The sequence below is a fragment of the Gadus chalcogrammus genome, chromosome 8 (assembly GCF_026213295.1).
Source record: "Gadus chalcogrammus isolate NIFS_2021 chromosome 8, NIFS_Gcha_1.0, whole genome shotgun sequence".
Lineage (NCBI taxonomy): Eukaryota > Metazoa > Chordata > Actinopteri > Gadiformes > Gadidae > Gadus > Gadus chalcogrammus.
The window spans coordinates 870134-897040 of record NC_079419.1 but is presented as its reverse complement, the minus strand read 5'-3'; the positions used below and the strand labels follow the sequence as shown (position 1 = coordinate 897040).

At 49.8% G+C, this 26907-nt stretch overlaps 1 protein-coding gene across 1 annotated transcript; it reads left to right on the top strand.

Annotated features, from left to right (window-relative positions):
* Nucleotides 1–35: 35 nt before the first annotated feature.
* Nucleotides 36–26907, top strand: LOC130387652 (E3 ubiquitin-protein ligase RNF31). The gene is made up of 25 exons (XM_056596851.1): nt 36–348; nt 906–993; nt 1721–1921; nt 2291–2437; nt 3172–3327; nt 4688–4744; nt 5733–5985; nt 6361–6529; nt 7276–7409; nt 7957–8129; nt 10549–10782; nt 13694–13865; nt 14981–15162; nt 16234–16419; nt 17317–17523; nt 18079–18252; nt 19199–19297; nt 20439–20528; nt 20780–20894; nt 21636–21748; nt 22149–22259; nt 23444–23489; nt 24616–24712; nt 25350–25515; nt 26052–26907. The coding sequence occupies exons 2-25, from the start codon at nt 964–966 to the stop codon at nt 26100–26102; spliced, it is 3363 nt and encodes a 1120-aa protein (XP_056452826.1). The 5' UTR covers nt 36–348; nt 906–963; the 3' UTR covers nt 26103–26907.

The following is a 26907-nucleotide window of genomic DNA, read 5'->3' as shown; positions in this document are numbered from 1 at the left end:
TGTCACTACAGTATTCTGACGTGCCGCGACCACCGCTTTACGACACCCCACCGCTTTACTGCTGTTCAGAATCGAAATACGACATGTTTCGATGAAAACACTGGCTTGGTTGGGTTTGGTTTCATTTTCACACCCCTTCTTAAACAATCCTTATTTGACTGTATACTTTCACAGTAAACGTGTTGGCAGTGCCACTATGACTGTACAAGTAGGCTGTGTTACACTGTCAAGTAAAATGACATGCTGTGAACTGCAATGAAACCGAACAGCCATCGATATTTGCCACCAGTGAAAAGGAATTTACGACTCGTGATTTCACTGCGTTTTCGTCACCTCCGATCATAAAAGGTAACGCAAACATAATATAAGCAGTTACATTCATATCGTTATCTCAATACCTAGTTTAATCCCAAAACCCTACAAATGTGACGTTTCCAAAGTCAAGCATTGATAATCTTTGTGATGATGACACCATTTGCTGTGTGGAAGTCAAGTTAAAGTGGCCTCAAATATCTTAAATACCTAGTCGTGTATCCTGGTAATGCTTGATACTGTTTCGAATGATCATGCTTTGGAGCAGGTCCAGAAATCCTGTCAAGCGTTGTGCAGAATTACAATGCTTTTATGAACTACATGAGAACTATGTCCATTGACCTGTATTTGCTTACAGTATAAAAAATATTCTTCCCCTTTTTCATCTTATTGTCATGATGGGGATAATTATGCTAAACTAGTTATTTTCACTACTCTCCCAGTTGTCTTAACTAATAGCCTCATTAATCTTCTAGTTCATATTTATTTTTCACTTATACAAGTGGTGTAAGAAGCATATGCTATTAAAATGTTTCATTGTGTGTGGTGATGACCTTTAACCCTTTGCCTGACTCCATGTTAACTGTTTACAGTTCCAACTAATCCTTCAACCCAAGATTGATGCCAACCGCCACTAATCAGCTGTGACCGATGGAGGACAGCCCGGTGGTGAAACAGAAGGTCTTATTCCCTTCCCCTAGCCATACCACCGTTTATAATAGGGCTTGTGCACCAGAATGCATCATGGGATCTGTTGTGGACAATACTCTGCCTTATTGGGAGAACTCATGTGAGTTCTCGTACTGTAAAATCCTAAATACATGTAAATATACTGTAACCTATGCTAACGTCTTGCATGAGAATTACTGTGGCGGTTTCAAACACAACATTGTCACCCCGTAGTGACAAATCAATTCAGGTATAATTACAACAACAACAAAAACATTATTACCAACACAATGCTTCAAAAGGAGGGGGTCAGTTCTATTTGACGTCATGATGCACAGGCCCTATACATCTTAAATTAGGTCACCTTTATGAGGGAAGAGGGGGTGATTAACTGAATACATGAATGAGCAGTCCCTCCGTCTCAGGTGGGATGTTGAAGGTGCCAAATTATACCACCAGGTGTGAGTGTGATTAGCCATTACAAGCCATTCTGAAAATCGACCACTTGTGATGTCAAACCCTAACCCTGACATCACAAGTGGGCGTGTCCACCTAGAGGTGTGCTGGATAGATCAGTCTACCAGCCTACCCAGTGGACTGTAGCACACGTTGCTCATCTATCCGTCACACATCTAGGTGGACACGCCTCCTTGTGATGCCCACTTCGGCTAATCACACTCTCACCAGGTGGTTTAACGCGACCTTTGAGTAACATGTGGTTCATCTCCGGCCGCCGTAGGGGCAGCCGATGGCCACGCTGTCGGAGCAGCTCCACGAGTTGCGCATGCAGGCCGAGCTGTGTCTGTACTCGGGCTCGGTGGAGGTCCGTGCAGGCGTCTACGCCATGGCCCACCTGCCCCTGCCCCCCTGCTCCAAGTACTGCCTCGTCTCCGCCGAGACCATGGTCATGGAGAACAGCTTCGGCAGCAACAGGAAGGAGGTGGGAGAAATGGAGACGTGTGTCACTTTCATGTGTGAGCTCTCTGCGTCTGCAACTCGAAGAATCCACGCTACGCTATTTGTCATGTTAAAGGGTTGTATCGCAATGGGATATCGTTGATGATAATGTTGAAAACTAATTGAAATGACCTTTTATATTGAGTTATACTCGTTGTTTTGGGACTTGATACAGTATGGGGATAATAGTTATCTCACATTGACACCCTCTTTCTGTCTACAGTCTGTTATATTAATTGGACATGTAATACTGCTCCATTTGTTTCCACGCTACCATTTGTTTTTCCTGCTTTGTTTCTTCCCACTCATCTGTTTATTTCCTTTATCCCCCCCCCCCCCGTACCCCTGCCAGACCCTGGCGTCCCTCCAGAGGCTGTCCACAGCACTGAATATCCTGGAGAAGTACGGCTGTAATCTGACCAATCCCAACCGGCCAAAGTACTGGAGGACGGTGAAGCACAACAACCCGGTGTTCCGGGCGACCGTCGACGCTATCCAGGTAACAGCTTGGCGCAGCGGGAGTCACACGGCCCGCCGACCGGTGCTCATTTCCTCACTCCTGAATGTGTTGTGATTCCCTGCAGGGAGGTATTTTTACATCTGAACAAATTTCACACAGAGGAATGTTACACAATCAGTGGTTGTTCCTCCTTCTCTGCACGTATCTGCAGAGGAACAATGTTTCAGTGTTCCTCTGCAGTCTCTTCCAGCCATCAGCGAAACACTTTGCTGGTTAAAGTCTTGAGCCATTGCAGCCATCACTATTGGTCCATATGAGATTCCTCATTCTTTATCCGATAACCAAATTATAAAAAATAAAGATTTTCAGCAAATGTGATGGCTAAACTGAAAAGGTTGTATTGCAGAAGGGATGACTACAGTAAACAGATCAATCTACAATTAGCACCTGATTAATGTCCCCGTGGGATTGTGTCCTCATCCAATATGGTACTAGAAAGTTTTAGATAACCTTCTAAATGTCAATCCTACCCCAAAGCTTTTCCATTCCATCAGGAATTTATCTCTGGTCATGTGACTTTATGTGCACGCAGATTGCCATAAGTGTCATTACAGAGCACTCATAGTTTGAGTTATCCATGCCATGGCTAAATTTCAAATTTGCAGCATATGATTTAACCCGGGCCTTTGGGGAGCTCGGGTCCTTATCTCCTTGACTTTGTTTTAATTACAACCACGCGTCTCTGACCTCCTCCTATTGGTTCCTGCCCACAGGGCGGCCGAGCGGTGCTCTGTCTCTATGGTTACTCCCACCAGCAGATGGACGGCCTCAGTTTCCCCGAGGACGTGGTGGAGCCCGACGTGGGGCAGGTTGCCAGGGTAACCCTGGAGGTGATGAGCCTGAGGATGGAGCTGGACCTGCTCATCAAGGTCGGTGTGCCTCTGCACAGTGACGCAGCATGTGTGTCAATCCATCCGTCCCCCACGTCATATTTAACCAATATTCTACTTCATTTAAGAATGCTAGATTCTGATTGGCTGGGAGGGGTGCATTAATCCGGCATATTGTCCACTGACTTTTCGGTTCTACTTGCTGCTGACTGAGCACAGTAGATCAATACGCCACTTGTATCGTTTTCTATCACATACATTTCAAACATGAGGTCCATTGTATAAATAAACCTTATTTAAAAAAGTTTCTAAAATGTGTCGGAAATCTATCAGAGGGTCACTCGATACATAGTTTTGCAAGCGAGATACATTGTAACAACTACATTATTAAACTAGTGATCAGATGCAGCCTTGCGTGGTTGCTATAGAAACAAGTTACCTACAGCTGAGCTAACGTTATTCACCGTAGTTCTAAAGGGAACTACTTTTCGAGGGAGATGAACTTAAACAGAGTATACATTTAATAAGCATGCCACACGAATAAGAAAAAGGCTAATTATTAAAGTATTTGAATTGTTTTATTATGTTGGCCGGCGAGAAGTAGAATAAACTGAATATTCACCTCAAGGCAGGGCAATAAACAGTTTGAAATGCCCGGCGCGTGGAAGGTAAGCCTTCCACGAGCCGGGCATATCAAACTGTTTATTGCCCTGCCTTGAGGTGATTATTCCTTACTTAATCGGCGAAGGCAAAGTGAATAGTGGGGAATAGCTGTTTTAGTATTTAGTATATACTACACGTGAACACTACGAAAATCAACAAGATAACACTTTTTGCCGGGAATTATTAGCTTTTATAAGCAGTTTATTTGTTTTTTTATTAGCGTGACGAGACGACCGTCACGTGATGAAAACAATATCCCGAGTTTGAGATCTCAATCATGGGATATTGCCCAATATCAAGAGATAGCGAACTAATCAAATTGCGCCATCTTAGAAGGTTCACGTGTAGCATGTGCTAATTGGAAAAAATAAATAATCTGCACTCTGAATACCTGGACCAATACCAGTAATTAGTTACTTGTAATTCATTTGTAATTTAAATCATTCATCGTTTATTAGAACGTGACCTTATAGATGTGTTAATAATCAAGTAAACAGTACTACAGCCACGTTTGCTTTGATCACTGGTTGATCATGTTGTTTTGTTCCTTTAGTCTGGGATCTTAGTCTGCTGTAGCTGATGTATATTAGTCAAATGTACCATCATTTATTCATATGATTATTTAATAAGGCCACTGTGTTTTAATATTCCATAACAAACATGATTGTTTTGCCTCTATTTAATGGCTGTCCTCACATGCGTTCTGCCTCTGCTTCTGGGTTTTATGTTGCTTTAGGAGGTTCATCCACACCCCGAGTTCTATGAGAGGATTATTCCTACACTGAGACACAAGGTAGGAATGTACCCACCTGTTCCTACTGAGTTCGCCTGCAGGCATTGTTTTAGATTGATTGTGTGAAGGAATGAAAGCGTTCTGTTTATTAATTACTTTTTAGAATTTACATTACATGGATCATTAACTACTTTAAAATATAATTTAAATTTGACAGGGTATAATAAATGGTATTTATTATCATAAATTTCTTAATCTCTTGTTTTCTGAGTTTTCTTCATAAGTCATATGATGTTTTTATTAATGATGCAAACAATCTAATATTGTGACTGATTTGTTATTTTCAAATTCTTATCAATTGGATGTTTCAAAGGTTTATCCTTAACTAACGGGTTGTTGATCTAGTAGGTAAAGCATTGTGTCAAGGCAATAATATTTACTTCAGGGATACTGAGGGAGCTAGGATATATGTTGTGGATTTAGGGGGTACATTATGTAGTTAGGGGGTACATAGTCGAGTTAGGGCGTACATCGTTGAGTTAGGGGGTACATTATGTAGTGAGGGGATACTGAGGGAGCTCGGGCATATGTTGTGGAGTAAGGGGGTACATTATGTAGTTAGGGGTACATTGTCGAGTTGGGGCGTACATCGTTGAGTAAGGGGGTACATTATTGAGTTAGGGGGGGTACATCATTGAGTTAGGGGGTACATTATGTAGTTGGGGGGTACATTATGTAGTTAGGGGGTACATTATGTAGTTAGGGGGTACATCGTTGAGTTAGGGGGTACATTATGTAGTTTAGGGGTACATCATTGAGTTAGGGGGTACATTATGTAGTGAGGGGGTACATCGTTGAGTTAGGGGGTACATCATGTAGTTTTGGGGTACATCGTTGAGTTAGGGGGTACATCATGTAGTTAGGGGGTACATTGTTGAGTTAGGGGGTACATTATGTAGTTAGGGGGTACATTGTTGAGTTAGGGGGTACATTATGTAGTTAGGGGGTACATCTTCCTCAAGTGGTGCTCCTCTCTGCCCCCGTTCAGGACGTCGGCCTCAACACGGACGCGGTGGTCATCTCCTCGCCCTCGTCCTCGTCCTCGTCCTCGTCCTCTTCCTCCCTGGGGCCCCGGGACGGGGCGGCCAAGTCCCTGGGGTTTCCCCTCTACCAGCAGGACCCCCAGGCCCGGCACAGCCCCCGCGCCTTCCAGCCCCTCACGCCCGGACGCAACGCCACCGCCAACGCCTCCACCTCCACCCACCAGGGGCCCGCCTCCCTGTCCTCCACCCGGCCCCCAGGTGGGGCCCCGACACGACACTCACGGACGGGCGCAAGATGGGCTGCTTCTGTTTGATAATGAACTGCAGCACAAATAGTCTCTCTCTCTCTCTCTCTCTCTCTCTCTCTCTCTCACTCTCTCTCTCTCTCTCTCTCTCTCTCTCTCTCTCTCTCTCTCTCTCTCTCTCTCTCTCACTCTCTCTCTCTCTCTCTCTCTCTCTCTCTCTCTCTCTCTCTCTCTCTCTCTCTCTCTCTCTCTCTCTCTCTCTCTCTCTCTCTCTCTCTCTCTCTCTCTCTCTCTCTCTCTCTCTCTCTCTCGTGTGTGTGAACGTCAATTATTATCTGCTTTTGGTTCCTTCCAAACTTAACATAATGCCTTCCATAAAACATTCCAGAGAACTGCACCATCTGTGGGATATTCTCGGTGGCGTTCCACTGCCCTGCGTGCGCCCAGTGGCTGTGCACCGAGTGCGACCGGCTGTACCACTCCTACCCAGAGAGAGCCAACCACCAGCGCAGCCCGGTCACCTCGTCCTCATCGGCTAAAAGCAGAAAGAGCAACAGGTAGGCCACAGAAACAGGTAGGCCACGGAAACAGGTAGGCCACAGATACAGGTAGTCCACAGAAACAGGTAGGCCACAGAAACAGGTAGGCCTCAGAAACAGGTAGGCCACAGAAACAGGTAGGCCACAGCAACAGGTAGGCCACAGAAACAGGTAGGCCTCAGAAACAGGTAGGCCACAGAAACAGGTAGGCCTCAGAAACAGGTAGGCCACAGGAACAGGTAGGCCACAGAAACAGGTAGGCCACGGAAACAGGTAGGCCACAGAAACAGGTAGGCAACAGATACAGGTAGGCCACAGAAACAGGTAGGCCACGGAAACAGGTAGGCCACAGAAACAGGTAGGCCACAGATACAGGTAGGCCACAGAAACAGGTAGGCTGTGGAAACAGCACGAGGCCATGGATCTTTCTGCCCTTGTTACTGATCACACTTTCCTATTTTAGTTGTCGACTCGGATTTAGACGATTTTTGGGATTTGAAATTGGAAATGTCGATTCATGACAAATTGTGAAAAAAAAGAAGAGGAGAAGATGATGTTGAATTGTATCCTAATCTTAAAATCCTATGTACTGAAATGGCACACAATCACAGTTTTTCAGGTACCAAATAAAATTGGGTTTGTCATCTTTAGATGGCACGTAAGCATTGTCTGAGTACAGCTCAGACAAATTAATGAGGTTCCTTAAAATTGTTTGTGCACAATTGACACTGCACACACCTCGTCCATCTCCCTGATCCAATCAGCTCCTCCACCTGGCACTGCCACCACTGCACCAAAGTCAACTCCATCCGCGATGTGTTGTGTGAGACATGTGAGCGCCCCCGGCTGGCCTCGTCGAGTACTGCAGCCGAGGAGGCTCAGCCCAGCACCACCACAGGTCTGAACCCCGTCACCCCTTAGTGCCTGCATTAACGTTAACGACCAACGTCCACCTCGTTAAGGCAGAAGGAGGACCCCTGCTTACAGCGGGGTCATTGTTTGTGTGTATTTGTGCGTTCGTCAGTCCCTCCTGGTTTTTATGCGCATGTGTGTTTTAGGGTTGTGCAATTCATACAATTTTAAACGTGATTTCGATATTTTGGTCAAACGATCTCCAAACTTGAAGATCGAGTTGGAACGATTTTTAGTTTTATTTCTTTAAACAGCTGGATACATATTTCTACATAATTTTAAATTTGAACAATTTCTATTTGAGCACTTTGTGTTCTTTTTAAGGGGAAATTTCAAAGTTCTAAGTTACAAAGTGTTTTTTTGGAGAGAAATGCTGAATAAATGATCAAATCATGTTTTTAAACTCAAAAATATTCGTTTGAATCATCGTGATTTCTATGTTGACCAAAATAATCGTGACTATGATGTAGTCCGTAACCAAGCCGCCCTAACGTGTGTGTGTGTCGTTATGTGTGCCCCCCCCCCCACCACAGAGTGGCAGTGTAAGAGCTGCACCGTGGTGAACGCGGCCAGCAGCATCCTGTGTGAGGTCTGCGAGCGGCCTCGCCTCGCCACCAGGCCTCCCGTCACCCCAACGCACCCCGCAGTCACCCCGCCGAGACCCCCCGCCCCCGTCCTGGGCATGCCAGGGGACCCCGACAACCAGGTCAGTACCCCGACAACCCGGTCAGTACCCCGACAACCAGGTCAGTACCCCGACAACCAGGGCAGTACCCCGACAACCGGGTCAGTACCCCGACAACCAGGGCAGTACCCCGACAACCGGGTCAGTACCCCGACAACCGGGTCAGTACCCCGACAACCGGGTCAGTACCCCGACAACCAGGTCAGTACCCCGACAACCGGGGTCAGTACCCCACGACAACCGGGTCAGTACCCCGACAACCAGGTCAGTACCCTGACAACCGGGTCAGTACCCTGACAACCAGGTCAGTAGGTCAGTACCCCGACAACCGGGGTCAGTACCCCACGACAACCGGGTCAGTACCCCGACAACCAGGTCAGTAGGTCAGTACCCCGACAACCGGGGTCAGTACCCCACGACAACCGGGTCAGTACCCCGACAACCGGGTCAGTACCCCGACAACCGGGTCAGTACCCCGACAACCAGTTCAGTACCCCGACAACCGGGGTCAGTACCCCACGACAACCGGGTCAGTACCCCGACAACCAGGTCAGTGGGTCAGTACCCCGACAACCAGGTCAGTACCCCGACAACCGGGTCAGTACCCCGACAACCGGGTCAGTACCCCGACAACCCGGGTCAGTACCCCGACAACCGGGTCAGTACCCCGACAACCGGGTCAGTACCCCCCGGTTTCTGGAAAAAAAAAAGCCAATAATAATATTTTAATTATTATTATACGTATAATAATAATAAAAATATTATTATTGGCTTTTAAATGCAGAAAAATAGAACGCTTCAAAATCGACCAAATCACAAATTGTATAAGAACAATAAAAAAAATTATCAAAAATAAATTAAAGTTATGACACAAATGACTGAAACTGTCGTTCCATTAGACCATCCAATTTGACTGCAAAAAAAGTAAACACACAAAAGCAACCTAAGGACGACGGGAAACTGTTTTAAGTATTATCCTTTTAGATACATCTTGTTGTGAATCGATTCAGACTCACAGAAGATAAGAATAGCCAGTCTCTCATGCGCGTCTGTATCTTCCCCCACCCCTACATGACCTTGAGTATGACTGGAGACAGCTGTTTATAAAAGTGTTGCCGGTGTTTCACCCTGGGCTTCTTCTGTTGTTGCTCCGGTTTGGTTTTATGTCAGTCTTCATATTTCTCATGGACTTCCTGTCTGTCTGTATTTCCTGATACATTTTCCTCAATGCCTTCATTTAAGGTAGATACGTGTTTGAGATCAATTTGATTTGTGCGCTGACCGCTCCAACGGGGCTCATTGTAACGGCAAGCTTCTGTCTTACTGAACGTGTGAAAAGTGAACTCCCTGTTTCGGCTTCAATTTGAACACGACACACTGAGAGCCGCAGTAAGGAGGGGGGGGGGGGGGTGCTATTCCCATGGTTACGGCTCATTGCAACTCTGTGACACTTATTTTTTCTAAGCTAGTCCTTGACCGTTGGCATCATTGCATCACTATAAAAACCACCAAACAAACCAGCAAAATAGCTCCGTCTCCGAACCCCTAAACCCGGGTTTATAAACCAAAACACTCGGGGTATCTTAGGGCGCACTCACACTAGGCCATCTGTACCGTGGTCGGGTACGTTTGCCCCCTAAAGTCTAGATCGTTTGGCTAGTGTGAGCGCGCCATCCGTTCTCAAGTACAGTTAAACTCCGTGGCCTCGGTACGGAGAGGTGAGCTCAGGCCACGCTACAGAGGCTAATGAGCCGACACGCGCACACGCACGGATACGCAACCTGAGATGGGTGACGTATAGTCCATGCAACCGTACTCAGGCCAAGTTGAGATTAACTATTGTTAGCACAGCCCAGCGGCACAGTGGGGGGGGGGGGGGGTGTCTCTCCTCTCCCCTCCCGTCTCCGCCCGTCCCTCCCAGTGGCTGTGCCAGTTCTCAGTGTTTCCTCTCCTCTCCCAGTTCTCAGTGTTTCCTCTCCTCTCCCAGTGGGTGTGCCAGTTCTCAGTGTTTCCTCTCCTCTCCCAGTTCTCAGTGTTTCCTCTCCTCTCCCAGTTCTCAGTGTTTCCTCTCCTCTCCCAGTGGCTGTGCCAGTTCTCAGTGTTTCCTCTCCTCTCCCAGTTCTCAGTGTTTCCTCTCCTCTCCCAGTTCTCAGTGTTTCCTCTCCTCTCCCAGTTCTCAGTGTTTCCTCTCCTCTCCCAGTTCTCAGTGTTTCCTCTCCTCTCCCAGTTCTCAGTGTTTCCTCTCCTCTCCCAGTTCTCAGTGTTTCCTCTCCTCTCCCAGTTCTCAGTGTTTCCTCTCCTCTCCCAGTTCTCAGTGTTTCCTCTCCTCTCCCAGTTCTCAGTGTTTCCTCTCCTCTCCCAGTGGGTGTCCCAGTTCTCAGTGTTTCCTCTCCTCTCCCAGTGGGTGTCCCAGTTCTCAGTGTTTCCTCTCCTCTCCCAGTGGGTGTGCCAGTTCTGCACCTACCTCAACTACTCGCCCTCCACCGTGTGCGAGATGTGCGACCTGGCCCGCCCCGAGCCGGCGCCCATGCCCGTGAAGCTCCGCCCCCCGTCGCCCGTGCGGCGCGTCCCGGCGCTGCCCGTCAAACCCAAGAACCCGCCCCCGGAGGAGCCGGAGGCGCGGCGGCAGCGTCTGCTCCAGGAGGAGGGGCTCCGGCTGATCCAGCTCATCAGGGTGAGCTCCCACAATGCATCACTGCAAAGTTCAGCGTTCAACGTTTTTTTTATTGGTCACATGTTTGTAAAAAATATCATTTTACAAACAGTGAAATTAAAAAAAGTCATTTGTGCAAATTACTAAAACCTGGGGTAAATAATCAATAATAGTAATTTATAAACAAACCTCCCTTAATGAGGTGGTGCTATTAAAAACTGTCATAAATAAATGGTGTATAAATATGAATATAAAAGTACCTAGAAAATTGTGCAAGATTGCAAAAGTGCCAGTTCTAGTCCACCGTGGTTGAGCGGTGTAGCTGCCTGCGGGGAGAAGCTCCTGCTCCTTCTCTCAGTGCGAGCTATAAGGCAGTGTGGGCGTCTGCCCGACTGCAGCAGGGCGAGGAGGCCGGTGTTCGGGTGAGAGGCGTCTTGGTATCTGGTCGCAGGAGTTTTCGGTTGTTTCCGAAATGAACCGACCCGGACTCCTTCGCAAAGAAGGATTGTGCGCGTCATTTGTTTGCCTCTGCTTGTTTGGCAGAGGAGTGGTGCGGGGGTTCATAGTGAACCGCAGTGTGCTCTTTAACTGCTCTTTGTGTCGAAGATGGTTTAACTGTGTTAAGTGTTCCTGTATAAACAGGATACTGCGCTAGACTTGAGCACTGGAAACAGGACCAAGCTTCGGTTGGGATGCCGTTATGAGCTGCCCTGTGAACCTATAAAAGTATTTCTTCTTGGACTGTGTCCAGTAGTATATTTATGTGCGATTATTTACTTGTGTGGATTAGGGTTAATGAAGCTCAGGTGGATCGTCGGGGATTAAAACACACCTCTGTTATTCTCTCACTGATACAATACAAATATATATGCGTATAGAGTGCAAAGGCACTCCTTATTTGGTCATTTTTACATTGCGTGGACGGACACTAAACAAACAAAGAACTGCCGCTTCACCCAGCCCAGTGGGGAGGGGTGTAGCACCGATCAGGGCACAACCCCCCTGTGGCTCCTCGCTCACCTGTCCTGTTCTAACTCACCTGAGGGCCTAACTCACCTGTACCTGTACCTGTACCTGTGGTTCTTAACTAACTTGTACCTGTACCTGTGGTTTTCTAACCAGTGTTGGGGGAGTTACTCAAAAAAAGTAATTAGTTACTTATTACTAGTTACTTCTGTAGATTGTAATGAGATTACTTTACTAGTTTCTGCATTTGAAAAGTAACTTCACTACTTATTACTTTACCTTCCCGTTTCTTAATTTACTGTAGATACATGGAATAACATCTCATAGCCCTACCATCACATAGAGTTTATTGTATAAATCTATACAAAATAGCATATAAAACCACATGAAAGAACAATATCCCTGTCTGCACAAAGAAATGCCTCACTGTAAAATCCACAAACAACAGGATAAAGTAGGCTATGGTGAGGTCCATCAGTAGCAACACATAAGTTTCAAAACGAAGGGTTTGGGGACCATGAGAACAAAAATTAAGTGGTCAATGAAAAATATAAAAAGGTCACTTTATCCCACACAAGCAAAACAGAAATGCACTTAAGCGGCGGTGACACATGCTGTTACTGTATGTGGTCCAAAGGCTGAATGAACCTGATCTATTTAGCAAGCTATGACATCGTAAGTGTGTCTTCCTCTCACCCTCTTGCAGGCAAGAGCAGCCTTCTCGAGTTTTAAAGTAATGCTGTCTATCCAGTGCACCGTCATTCCTAGGTAACTTTTGTTGTTGGCGGACCAAATGTCCGCGGTGGTAGACACATGATCCAGGGCGGTATAACACTTGCTCAGGTAATGGGAAATGTTTTCCTGTCGGATGCAGGCTTGCGAGTCCGGGTACTTTATCTAGCATTTTTCTATATCTGGGCGATTCAATAGTCGACGAGGGGAAGCATGTCTTCTACAATGAACCCTGCAACCAGCCGGTCCTTCTGTGTCAGCTGCTTCAGCGCTCCGACACTTGAACACTCCTTCGCACAAGCAGCTACGTCACTCAAACCGATCGCTATGGCAACGGGCCGAGGCCAGCAGGCTCTGCAGACACACAGGCAGCATGCGTGCATGCACCACAACGGATCAGAACTTTACACGCAGGCAAACACGGGTTGGGTAACGCAGGAAAGTGTGTTACTATAGTCTAGTAAAGTAGTGTAGGTAGGTACCGATATTATAAATGTAATGCGTTACTTTACTTTGTTACCCAAAAAAAGTAATGATGTACTGTAACGCGTTACCCCCAACACTGTTCCTAACTAACTTCTACCTGTACCTGTGGGTCCTAACCTACCTGTACCTGTGGGTCCTAACCCACCTGTACATGTACCTGTGGGTCCTAACCTACCTGTACCTGTACCTGTGGGTCCTAACCTACCTGTTCCTGTACCTGTTGGTCCCGACCCACCTGTACCTGTACCTGTTGGTCCTATTCCACCTGTACCTGTACCTGTTGGTCCCGACCCACCTGTACCTGTACCTGTTGGTCCTATTCCACCTGTACCTGTACCTGTTGGTCCCGACCCACCTGTACCGGTACCTGTGGGTCCTATTCCACCTGTACCTGTACCTGTGGGTCCCGACCCACCTGTACCTGTGGGTCCCGACCCACCTGTACCTGTACCTGTGGGTCCCGACCCACCTGTACCTGTACCTGTGGGTCCCGACCCACCTGTACCTGTACCTGTGGGTCCCGACCCACCTGTACCTGTACCTGTGGGTCCCGACCCACCTGTACCTGTACCTGTGGGTCCCGACCCACCTGTACCTGTACCTGTGGGTCCCGACCCACCTGTACCTGTACCTGTGGGTCCCGACCCACCTGTACCTGTACCTGTGGGTCCCGACCCACCTGTACCTGTACCTGTGGGTCCCGACCCACCTGTACCTGTACCTGTACCTGTACCTGTGGTGTGTTCAGGACGGGGAGAAGCGGGACCTGAGCCCTGAGGAGGTGTACACCGGCATGCGGGTGGCCGGCGACACCAGCGTCCTGCCCTGTGAGTGGCTGAGGGACGAGCTCCCCCTGCTGCTGGACCACATCTGTGAGCTGGTGGCCAACTTCGCCCCCCCGGGAAGCTCCGCCTCCAGCACCCAGCCCACCACGGAGCTCACTGTAAGTCACTCAACAGAGATGGTTTATATATATATATATATATATATATATATATAAGGTATTATATATTAGGGCTGGGTAAAAATTTAGATTCTAAATGCACTGCAATTTAATTGTTCTCGATTCAAGTTCGATTCTGATTATTTTTTAAATCGATTATTTCCAAAAAAAAAAAGAAGCATAGTTATGGTAATCTAGTAGCGAGTATGCCTAAATGTACATGTCCTTTTACATTTGTCCATGTTATGATTATTACTTTTATGCTGCAAGTTTAGCTCAGGAAAAATACTACACAATGGTGTATTCCCTTTTTGCTAGTTAAAGCACAATGAAATGGTTAATAATTCATTTTGAAATGGTTAATTCTAAATAATATTTAAGTATTTTTGTCATCTGCACGTATTATTGAATCGATATCGAAGTAATTGGATCAATATATGATCGAATCGATATCTAATCGAATCAAGACCTAAAGAATCTAATTTAATTGAATTGTGCGGTACCTGGTAATACCCAGCCCTATTATATATATAATATTATATATGTTAGGGTCGGGCACTGTGGATCAAATCAATTCTATAAAAAAAAAAGACCAAATACCTCAATATTGATAGATATTATCAATAATGCAACAAAGTTTGAGGGATTGGTGTTTTCTAAAAATATTTATCCAAGGATGTTTTTGATAAATAGTCATCAGTATTGTGGATACAACGACTAAGTGGGTACAACAGCTGGAACCGTCTGGTACATTCACTAATGCCTCTGAAAGCAGGAAAGACAACAACACTTATGCCATATCAAGATGTTAGTGTCTCCAAAAACGAAGACGACTAATGGTCTCATATTACGATAGAAATGTAGTCTTCCATGTAGACAAAATATCGACTTATAACCCAGCCCTAATATATGTGTATATTTCGAGTTGTCAGTCAGGTTACTGGGCGTCATGTCACAGCTTTATTTGCATTAAAGTGTATTCAGTTGAATCATTATGTTGTTCTGGATGTGGAGCTCCAGAAGGTGAGTCTGTACACCCATCCAGACCCACGTCTCTCCTCCCGCAGAACGGGCTGTGTGATCCGCCCACGGACGACGGCGGCGGCGGCGGGGGCGGCGGGGGCGGCGGGGGCCCCGGGGGCCCCGACTCCGGCCCCGCCAACGGGGGGGTGACCCTGCAGCTGTCCCGGGCGGAGGCCAAGCAGGCCTGGCTGACAGCAGGGGGCGACACCGAGCGGGCTGCCCGGCAGGCCCTCCGAGACCGCGGCCTCAAGGTAGGACCGCGGCGGGGTCTGCACCACAACCGTCTGGACTCGTCCAAGGCTCAGTTATGGCTGGACGTTGGCGCAACGCAAAGGGGGTCACGGACCCCTAACGTCCTTGCGGACCCTCCTTGCGTACACCGCAAGGGCCTGGCATGCGCCTTCCAAAAACGTAAACCTTCCGTCGAGGCGACGCTGCAGCGAGGGCTGTGATTGGTCCGCTCACTAAAACCCGATGCAGAACCATAACTGGTTCACGAGTGCGTCGAAGCGACTGCGTGGTCATCGCGTTGCGTCGACGTCCAACCATAACTAAGCGTTAAGAGTCCCTCTACACGGACGCTGTTAGAGAGCAGAATGTAGAGCAGTAGTGCGGCTCCTGCCCAGCTGGGGGCGCTGTGAGCTGGCGCTGTCCCTGCTGCTGGAGGGCAGAGCCTTGTAGAGCAGAATGTCGTGGTTGAGCGGGAGCGGTCGTGCTTGAGGGGTCGGCCGGCGCTCGGCTTATCCAACGGTCTGAGTATTGAGCATTGAAGTGGTGAGATACCGGCGAGGGGAGTTTGGAAACCGACGGATGGATGAGGCTGCACTTGACTCACTTTTGATCATGGCCAAACAAGGCCAAGGGAACACAGACGGATGCTCAACTTGTTTTATGGTCCTCTTTTATTGTGTGCAGCGATTAAGGGCTTGAAGATCTCCGTCTGAGACCGGGGTTCTGTCACCAACGACCCCCTCTAGGCATCGTATGGCTCACGTTTTGTTTTTCTCTAGGTGGAGCTAGAAAACAAAGGCACACATTCGGGGGTTTATGGGTAATAACGAGTAGCACATATTCAGACACGGGCTTTTATATTAGTATACAAGACAGTGGATATATACAAAATATTCACACTTAAAATATTTCACATAACTCACACAAATGATTGATGATTTGAACACCGCCAAATTATTAGTTTTTAATCACAAAAGACAACTAACAAACCAGGCCTGCGAGTATTAAACTACATATGACCTTAAGGGTAGTAGCTGTGTTGGACCACAGGCGCGTACCGTACGCTGTCACAGTTCCCCCGTCCCCTCCAGGTGAAGGAGCTGAGCTCGCTGGGCTTCGAGGACGAGCAGCTGTGCCACGAGGTGCTCCGGCAGAGCCGTGGGGAGCTGCACGGCGCCCTGGCCCTCCTGCAGCGCCCCCTGCTGGAGCCCTTCCACCAGCGCATGTGGAGCGACAAGCCCGAGCAGCCCCTAGACGTGCGGCACCCCGACAAGCAGGTGCCTGGTTGGAGACTGTGGATTTGAATGTGTTGCATCGTCGTCGTGCTCTGAAACAGATGGTGGATGAGGAGACTTAAAGCTGCAGGGTGTGCGGTTTAGTGCCATCTAGTGGTGTGTTTAAAGATTGTGACCAACTGAGTTCCCCACAACGACCCCTCATACCTGACTTTCCAGTTATGAAGGAGAAGCTAGGGTGGGCTGTACTGGTCTGTGGCCTGTACAGGTACCAGTATTGATGATCCAAAACAACAGCAAGTATCTGAAAATTGTCACGTGTCAAGTTATTTCGTCGGTAAAGCTGTTGTTCATAACTTATAAGAAAGAGGAAGCGATCCTGATTATTAATTTAAATTGCGGCCTGTCTAGAGCCATTTGTCTGTTCTGGACCACTGTAGGAACAGGGAGGTGCTACATCTTACGATCATGACAAACACAACAGTTCTTATTTTCAAGGGATGATACACTTAGTTAAACATACTTATGAATATTAGATTCCATTATCGCCAAGTCCAGTCTGCTACACTAAATACTACACACTGCACCTTAAAAGCTGACAATCTCAGGTATATCCCAACACAAGAGAGTATTGCTTCCTACGCGTGTTGTGAAACAACAACCAGGATTATGTTACCCAACTCTCTGAACTCTCTGATGTTAGGACTTGGGGACCGTGAAGGCAGTGGCACAGCGATACCCAAGCACGCAGCACAGGCCTCCAGCACACCAGCTTCCCCTCCGCTTCACGTACCTCAGTCAGCCCCTAGTGGAGCAATTTTTACAAATATTTGTATAAATTGTTCGACTAGCGTACAGGAATAGTGCAGACACCTTTCCGTTGACGGGTCCAGTGCCTAAACGCAGCGCTCAGTCCGTGACCGAGCGTCTCCCCTCCAGCGCACCTGCAGGCGTCTGCTGGCGGTGTACGACCTGCCCAGCTGGGGGCGCTGTGAACTGGCGCTGTCCCTGCTGCTGGAGAGCAACGCCACCTACTGCCTGGAGGACGTGGTGCAGGCGGTGCGCGAGTCCCACGACAGGGAGTTCATCAAGAGGGTCCTGGCCAAAGAGTGTCCCATCTGTCTGTCCATCTTCCCTCACAGCAAGGTACGGGACGCATGAACGCTGCTAATGTGTTGAGCCGTTGATCCTGACGCGCCCGGACTGACTGGAGCCCACGGCGGACAGGGCTCTGCCATAGGGGGGTTCAGAGAGACAGCGGGGGGCATCGCTGGTGCCTCTTCTGAGTCCTCTATATAGTATATATATAAAATAATGATATTATAGATTGTAGTCAATTAAAAATAATTGAACAAAAAGGAATTAATAATATATATATTATTATTAATTTTTTTTTATTCAATTTATTTTAATTGACTATAATCTCTAATATTGCTGTGATGTCACCTTTATACTAGAAAGAAAAATATATAATAATAATAATATGAAAGAGAAAAATGTATATAATAAAAAAAAAAATACCTGTTTTCACTTTCACTTAGAAATTAACCGCTAATTGGAAATTGGACTGAATTTCCCTTTTAAAATAAGAAATGGATAAAAAGAAAAATTGAAAGGTATAAAAACAATCAGGGATGAACTGAAATCCACGCGTTAGCCTCCCTAACCCCCCCCCCCTCCCCCCGTCCCCCCCGTCTCCAGATGCAGTCCCTGACGTCGTGCCAGTGCTCCGTGTGCTGCGGCTGCTTCCGCCAGCACTTCACCATCGTGGTGAGGGACAAGCACATCCGCGACATGGTGTGCCCCGTGTGCTGGGAGCCCGACATCAACGACCCCGAGCACCTCAACAGCTACTTCTCCACCCTGGACATCCAGGTACCCCCCGCCTCCCGCCCCGCCCCGCCCGCAGGCCGCAGGCCGGTTGTTATTGTGGCGTCCCCTGCTTTGTGAGACGGAGCCCCTCGCCGGTCCTCTCTAGAACGGTGTTCTGCCCAATCCAAGGCGCCGTCCACTCGGAACAGATGTTCGGGCGAAAACGTCTTCTCTGTCGGCCGACCGCCCAGACGGAGCAGGTGTTTTCGGGGCCCGAACACGCTCTTTTCTGAAACCAGGTCCCAGGGGGGATAAGTTAAAAACTGACCTATGCGGTTCTGTGTTAGGATTCGTGTGGACGCCTGACACACCAACAATGACGTCATCGCCCTGGTTCTCTACTTTCTTCCGTGGAGAACCAGTGCCTTGAATATGTACTGCAGCGTTTCTACGGCTCGACGCGTTGTCGCAGTGAGTCCGTCTTTACGGAGATATGCCTGAAACGCATCAAAGGACCACGGAGGGGGAGAGATCGTTTATGGCCCGTGTGGACGGGGCCTAACTGGCTCCGGCTTGAGGCACTCTAGTTGACGACACACAACTGCATAGCCAGTTTGGCCCCGTGTGAACGGGGCCAAACTGGCTATGCAGTTGTGTGTCGTTAACTAGAGTGCCTCAGACGGAGCCAGTTAGGCCCTAGGGGTTCAGGGAGGGTCCGTAGTACCATCCATACTATCGACAGAGTACAAGTTGGCTAGCGTTTTTGAATTTGTAAAATATACTGGGTTAAAGGACGTGGTTTTCTGGATCAAACCACTATCGGTCGGCTTCCACCGGAGATGTGTCCGGGGTGTTTGAAGCTACGAGCGAGTCGATAGGCGACACACTGCGACTTTTGCAGTAATGGACGACAATGTGAAAGCGTGAAGTAAGCCTAACGTGTGGCCGAGGGACGTGGTCCCCTGGGAGTGGGATCCCTTCATGGCGGCGGTGTTCCTCTGCTCCGTAGCTGCGTGAGTGTCTGGAGCCCGAGGTGTACGAGCTGTTCCACAAGAAGCTGACCGAGCAGGCGCTCATTAAGGACCCCAAGTTCCTCTGGTGCAGCCACGTGAGTAGGCACCCCCCCCCCCCCCCCCGCGCACGCCCGCACACATGCATACACACACACACACGCGCACGCATGTACACACACAGACACACACGCACACACATACACACGAGGGCTGGGATAAACTATTATTTTTTAAACGATTAATCTAGCGATTATTTTTTCGATGCATCGATTAATCTAACGATTCATTTTTTCTGTCCGATTCGATTTCGATTCGACTATCGATTATCTCCCCATTAATTGACTAATAGCAATTTATACATGTTGATTTACATATCTGAATGAAAAAAACATGAATTCCTTAACATTGCAATCCATGTTTATTTCCTTAAAAAGTCCAAAATAAAAGTGCAAAGTAATGCATTCTTAGAAGTCAGAGGTAGCAATCAATAAAACCTTGAAACATTGAAGCCTTGAAACACAAAGGCCTCCCGTCCATCTCCATTTTGCAAAGACGACGTATCACGGAATCGTTTCCTTTCACATTAAAGAATGCCCATACTTTAGAGGAACGAGTGAGTGGCGCCTTGTGATAGTCTGAGAAGCCACTCGCGTTGCTACCACGCTCCGTCGCCGCCATCTTTATTTTTGGTTTTTCGAATCGACGCGCATTTTTCGCGTCGACGTAATTTATGCGTCGACGTCATCGATTACGTCGACGCGTTGTCCCAGCCTTAGTACACACACACACACATGCACACGCATGTACGCACACACACACATATATGTACACACTCATACACACGCATGTACTCACATGCACGCAAACAAACACACCAAAACACACTCAAACGCACGCACACACGTATACACATTACACACACAAACACACATGCACATGCACATATATACACATGTACACCGAGGCGCACATGCTCATACACACACGGGCACGCACACTCAAACACCGACCACATGCATTGACGCACGCGTTCACACACCCACGTGCACAACCTCACAGGCCTTCTCTGAGGTGTGACAGTAGCGTTGGAATGTACAGGTGTGGCACATTAAGTTAATGATGGCTGTGCATCAACACCTCCGTGGGGAAGCCTGTCTACCAGCTGAAGAGGTATCCGCTGGTATCCATGGAGCCGTGTTCTGAGGCGGGCTCTGGCGCTCTGCTCTGTGTCCCCAGTGTTCCTACGGCTTCATCTACGACGGCCACCAGCTCAAGGTCACCTGCTTTCAGTGCCGCAAGAGCTTCTGTGCCCAGTGCAAGAAACCTGTGAGTGCTCGCCTTAACGAGGGTTAACCTCGTTAACCCTAAGTGTTACGCTGTGGTCTGAGAATACAGCAGGGACTGATGCTAGACTCTCCTCTTTCTGTCAACCCATGTTGGGGCCCATTGCACATCATGTTTAAGATGTTTAAGTATAGTCTTCATAAATACTAGTCCAGATCTTTACTGCTTATCCTGAGGTCTGAAACTGATGATGATTAGGAAGAGGAGGATGATGATGATGAGGTTGTCCACAGTGGGAGTCCCAGCATGCCGGCCTGTCCTGTGAGCAGTACCAGTCCTGGAAGAGGGAGAACGACCCGGAGTACCAGAGACAGGGCCTGGCGGGATACCTCCGGGACAACGGGATCAGTCAGTCCTCTCTCCTTCCTCTCTCTCTCCTTCCTCCCTCCTCCCTCTCTCCTTTCTCTCTCTCTCTCTCTCTCCTTCCTCTCTCTCTCTCTCCTTCCTCTCTCTCTCTCTCCTCTCTCTCTCTCTCTCTCTCTCTCTCTCTCTCTCTCTCTCTCTCTCTCTCTCTCTCTCTCTCTCTCTCTCTCTCTCTCTCTCTCTCTCTCTCTCTCTCTCTCTCTCCTTCCTCTCTCTCTCTCTCCTTCCTCTCTCTCTCTCTCTCTGCTTCCTCTCTCTCTCTGCTTCCTCTCTCTCCTTCCTCTCTCTCTCTCTCTCTCTCTCTCTCTCTCTCTCTCCTTCCTCTCTCTCTCTCTCCTTCCTCTCTCTCTCTCTCTCTCTCTCTCTCTCTCTCTCTCTCTCTCTCTCTCTCTCTGTATCTCCAGTGGCCATACTTATCACAGACACCCACTGCATCTGTGCACCACAGGAAGGGTCAAGACAAAGTTGTCTCTCTGTACATTGATAGTAACCCATCGTCTACTTTCATTGATTTTCTTCTTCTCTGAGTGAAAGTGGTGAGTTGGCGTTCGCCTTCAATAATTAAAACCTGTCAATCTTTGTCTGTCTGACGCGCGGCGCCTGCTGCCGAAGCCAGAGGTTGACACAGCGCTCGTTTAGACGTTGGTGTCAGAGAGAGATCTCCTATCTTCTCAGTAGATGGTTTGGCCCTCAGCCTTCCCTCATCCCTGCTCTGCCTCTCCCCAGCTTGCCCAAACTGTCGCTTCCAGTACGCTCTGTCCAAGGGCGGCTGCATGCACTTCTGCTGCTCCCAGTGCCGCTACCAGTTCTGCAGCGGCTGCAACAACCCCTTCCACACTGTGAGTAGAGGGGGTGGTGGTGGAGGTGGTGGAGGTGGTGGTGGGGCTGGTTCCATACTGCAGTGATTCTCATCTGGTGTATCGCGACCCTGGGCCGCAGAGTACATGCCAAACCGTTTTGTTGGCTCTATTTGAACAGTACATGAAGACATTGTGGAGCCGTGGTATAGATTGGTTGATGCAGAACATTTATTACTTTTTATTATTACGTTTTAATGTTTGGAGGTCGCACAATATTCACAATATCTATATAATATATCTATTAGGACGTATCCATCTCCTATCATCTTCATTCGAACATGTTTCCCGTTTAACGGTGCAGGTCGTCTTAATGTGATCAAATGTTGAGCGTCTTCCTCCTGTCCTGTCCTCTCCCCTCGCCCCGTCCGTCTGGGCCCAGACCTGCGCCGTGGACCAGTGCAGTGTGTCAGGGCTGCACGCACACCACCCCAGAGACTGCCTCTTCTACCTCAGAGACTGGGAGCCTAACAGACTGCAAGCCCTGCTGCAGGTACTCACACACACGCACACACACACACGCACACACAGGCACACACACACACACACACACCTTTATCGTGTGTCTGCTTTCCGACACGCGATAAAGGGTCTGGTGGGAGGAGCCCCCCATACCAGCAGCCCCCCCATCAGGGGGACCGTATTGTTATTAAAACCCTCTTTAACAGCCTGGGAGAACACGCCGATTAGGAAAGTACCGTGTGCCAGGCGCCACGGCCTCCAGAGCCAATCCAGCGCCGTCAAACCCGAACCAAAGACTTTGGAGGTCGTGACCTTTCAGACTGCAGCATCCTCCCGTCGCCACGGCGCCCGTCTCCCGTCTCCGGCGCTCCGACGGGAGGCCTTTCAGCCGCGCTCCCCCGGAGGGGCCCCTGTCAACAGCTGACTGACTCTAATAAGACCACCCTGGGGGGCCGGTCGGGGGGTGGGGGGGGGGGGGGGGGGGGTACAGCTGTTGTACTGCGGTGGAATATTGACAGGAAGTTAGAACGGGAAAACACGAGAAAGTTGAAGCAACTTTGATAACGTGTGGACGGGGGGACGGGGACGGGTAACTTGTATGACCTCAAAACTGCGGCTGGCTCCTCTCTCTAAAGGTTTAGTTGAAATATGAGATGCTGTGTGTGTGTGTGTGTGTGTGTGTGTGTGTGTGTGTGTGTGTGTGTGTGTGTGTGTGTGTGTGTGTGTGTGTGTGTGTGTGTGTGTGTGTGTGTGTGTGTGTGTGTGTGTGTGTTCTTAGCGATACATTTGTGGGAGAGGGTAAACACGACAAAACGTAATTAAAAATTAAACTAAAAAGTGATTAAAAAGTAATAAAATGAATTGATGACGTCATGAAAGAGGAGACGTGTTGTGTCTTCAGAGGAGAGATGGTTGATCAAACTGGGGGCAGAGTCGATGATTGGTGCCTTAATGCAGGAATGTTGCAGTGATTGGAAGAAGACGCAAGCTCGCGCAACTGTTCAGGGATCAGTTCAGCTCGTGACGGGACACTCGAGGGATCTGGGGATGATTACACGCAGACACAAGGCCGGGAGCGAGGAGATAGTCGGTTCTGTTTCTTGACGGACACAGAATCCAATAGATAGCAGTTGGATATGTTTGTGCTCGGGGGTGGATTAATAACTCTGCAAACACTGCACAGTCTCACTGCCTCCATGTTTTGTTTCTCTGCAGAACGGAGTGGCCTTCAACACAGACCCTCCTCCCGGGACTCAGACAGGTACACACACACACACACACACACCTAGACACAGACACACACTAACACACACACACACACACACACACGCAGAAGTACACACAACCACACACAGACACACACACACACACACACACAGAGAAACACACACACACATACACACACACACAGACATACACACAAACACACGTACACAGACAGACAGACACACACACACGGACACACATGGACACACACACACACACACACACACAGACACAAACACCGGGGACACACACACACACACACACACACACCCCTAGTTATTTTGGAGGGTGTCGGCCTGGTGTGAGCCCCCCCTCTGGGTGGTCATGAACACTGCCTGTGTGTGTCAGGTCCAGGCCACGCTCTCTCCAGGGGGGCCGAGGCCCGCTGACCCAGGGGGGCTAGGTAATCTCAGACCCAGCGGTCGGGCCGTGACACAGCAGATCTTCTGGGGGGGGGGGGGAGACCAGTATAACCTTCGTTCCTGCTTCGTTAGACAGATATACTCTGCTGAAGGAGACTCATTTGCGTGAGTGGATAAAGCTTTCGATGAGTGTATTTCTGCAGCAGCCGAATACACTTTGTGGATTTGGAACCTTTTATAGGCTTTTTTTTTTACGGTCAACGTCTGCCGGCCAAGTTTGTGTTCACTGTTAATAGCCAATTACACGCTCACACATCCCTGCCTCCAGCCACCTGATTGGTGGAAGCTAATCTGAAGGGAATGAAAGTGAAGCCCTCCGTTGAGCCATATTGGAGCCCGTCTGCCCTCAGACTTTAGATGAAGTGAATATCTGAAGTCACCTGATACAGTCTCCCCTCAGATGTACGTATGTATTGGGTTTTTAACTCTGAAGTCGGGAAGATGCAATGAAATGCATAAATCAGCCATCCTGTTGTGTCCGGGTGTCCCCTTGTGTCTCCTGATATCCCCTGGTGTCCTCTGGTGTCCTCTGGTGTCTCCTGATGTCCTCTGGTGTCCCCTGGTGTCCTCTGATGTCCCCTGATGGCCCCTGATGTCCCCTTGTGTCCCCTGGTGTCCTCTGGTGTCTCATGATGTCCTCTGGTGTCCTCTGATGTCCCCTGATGGCCCCTGATGTCCCCCACCGTCCCCGTCCTCCAGGTCTGTGCGGGGTGATCGAGCAGAAGGACGAGGCGGCGCAGCAGTCGGACGCGGCCTGCGGGGCCCAGACCCAGCCGGGCCACGCCGGGCTCTGCGAGTACGTTACCCTGACAACCACACAACAACGCCGCGTCCACACTGTGCTCGTCCGTCCACGGAGGGTGTGTCGGACGCATGGGGGACGGCCTCTGATTGGCCGACGGATCTGTTAGCGCTTTTACCGCAAGCCTCCACAGCTGTACTCTCATTGCAGTGTGTGTGTGTGTGTGTGTGTGTGTGTGTGTGTGTGTGTGTGTGTGTGTGTGTGTGTGTGTGTGTGTGTGTGTGTGTGTGTGTGTGTGTGTGTGTGTGTGTGTGTGTGTGTGGGGGGGGGGGGTGACAAGATGGCAAAGGGTAATCCTTTTGACGATGTAATGAAACGGGCTGATGATCGTAGTGCTGCCGGCTCCTCTCTACAGTCTGTGGTCGCATCAGGAAGGAAACACCCATCGCTCTGGGAGCTCCACTTCAGCGTTGATGGATCCAACCCAAACCTATTTGAGGCACTTTATTACCTCACAGTAATAGCAAAAGGGAGGAACCGATGACCGTGACCGTAACTCCTCCCACATAACTCGCCACGGCTTCACAACAGACCAATCAAGACTCCACCCCTCGGAGCTCCCCTTAGTCGAACCGTCTGCCACGGCGGTCGCCATGTTTACCCACGTGCGTCCGTCTGTCCCCCCACGCAGGAAGCACTACCGGGAGTACCTGGTGAGCCTGATCAACGGCTACTCCATCGACCCGGCGCCGCTCTTCAACGCCAACGAGCTGGGGCTGGCCTGCCGGCGCTACCAGGTGGAGGACGCGCGCGGCGAGGGCGAGGACGACTTCGGCTACTACAACCGCCTGCTGGAGGTAAGAGGCCCAGGCCGAGTCGTCATGACAACGCCCCCTCAACACGGGATCGGCGATCCGTCACCCAGGCTGGCGCCTGTGTGTGTTCTCCCGACGGGGAACAGTGCGTGTGCTGCTGTTCTTTCCTTCGAGGCGTACAAAGCGCCTTTGTAGTGCTGGGATTACAGAATGCACTGTAGGCCTGTTCCCGTACGCTACAAGCGTTCGGGTTGCCTGGTAACCGCAGGTTGCCGGTTCGATCCCTGCCTCCTCCTAGCCGAGTGTCGAGGTGTCCCTGGGCGAGACGCCTCACCCTGACTGCTCCCGGCGAGCCGGCTGTCGCCTTGAATGTCTGACGCCGCCGTCAGCGTGAGAATGTGTGCGTGAACGGGTGAATGCTGTGAGGCGCTTTGGATTAAATGCAGTCCACTTACCGTTCCCCAGTGTGCACGCTGTAGTTGTACCCCAGAGACGTCGTGGCTCGGTAGAGCTGCTGGTCCGTCTGCAGCCTCATGTGTTAACCCCCCCCCCCCCCCCCCCCCCCCCCACCCCTGCAGAAACTGATGCACGAGGTCCCGCTGGGAGACAAGGTTCCACGGAACAAGTGAGGACCGCGCCGCCGTACACCCCCACCTCGTCTCCCGCTCCGTGTTCCCTATCGGTCGCCCCCCACCCCCCCCACCTCCCCCACCATCAGACCTGACAGCGGCGGGCAGTTTAACGCACGGCGGACCAGACAGTGATGTATCGGAGACGGCGCTGTGTTTTCCCTGGACGGCGTTCCCGACCTCGCCACGTTTCCTCCAAGGTCGGCACAATTAACAGGACCGGACACTTCCTCTGGGAACGCCGAGCTGGTGGACGCTTCCTCTGGGAGTGCCGAGGAGGTGCCGGTTCCTCTGGGAACGCCGAGGAGGTGCCGGTTCCTCTGGGAACGCCGAGGAGGTGCCGGTTCCTCTGGGAACGCCGAGGAGGTGCCGGTTCCTCTGGGAACGCCGAGGAGGTGACGGTTCCTCTGGGAACGCCGAGGGGGTGACGGTTCCTCTGGGAACGCCGAGGAGGTGACGGTTCCTCTGGGAACGCCGAGGGGGTGACGGTTCCTCTGGGAACGCCGAGGGGGTGACGGTTCCTCTGGGAACGCCGAGGGGGTGACGCTTCCTCTGGGAACGCCGAGGAGGTGACGGTTCCTCTGGGAACGCCGAGGAGGGGACGGTTCCTCTGGGAGTGCCGAGGAGGTGACGGTTCCTCTAGGAACGCCGAGGAGGTGACGGTTCCTCTGGGAACGCCGAGGGGGTGGATGGTTCCTCTGGGAGTGCCGAGGAGGTGGATGGTTCCTCTGGGAGTGCCGAGGAGGTGGATGGTTCCTCTGGGAACGCCGAGGAGGTGGATGGTTCCTCTGGGAATGCCGAGCTG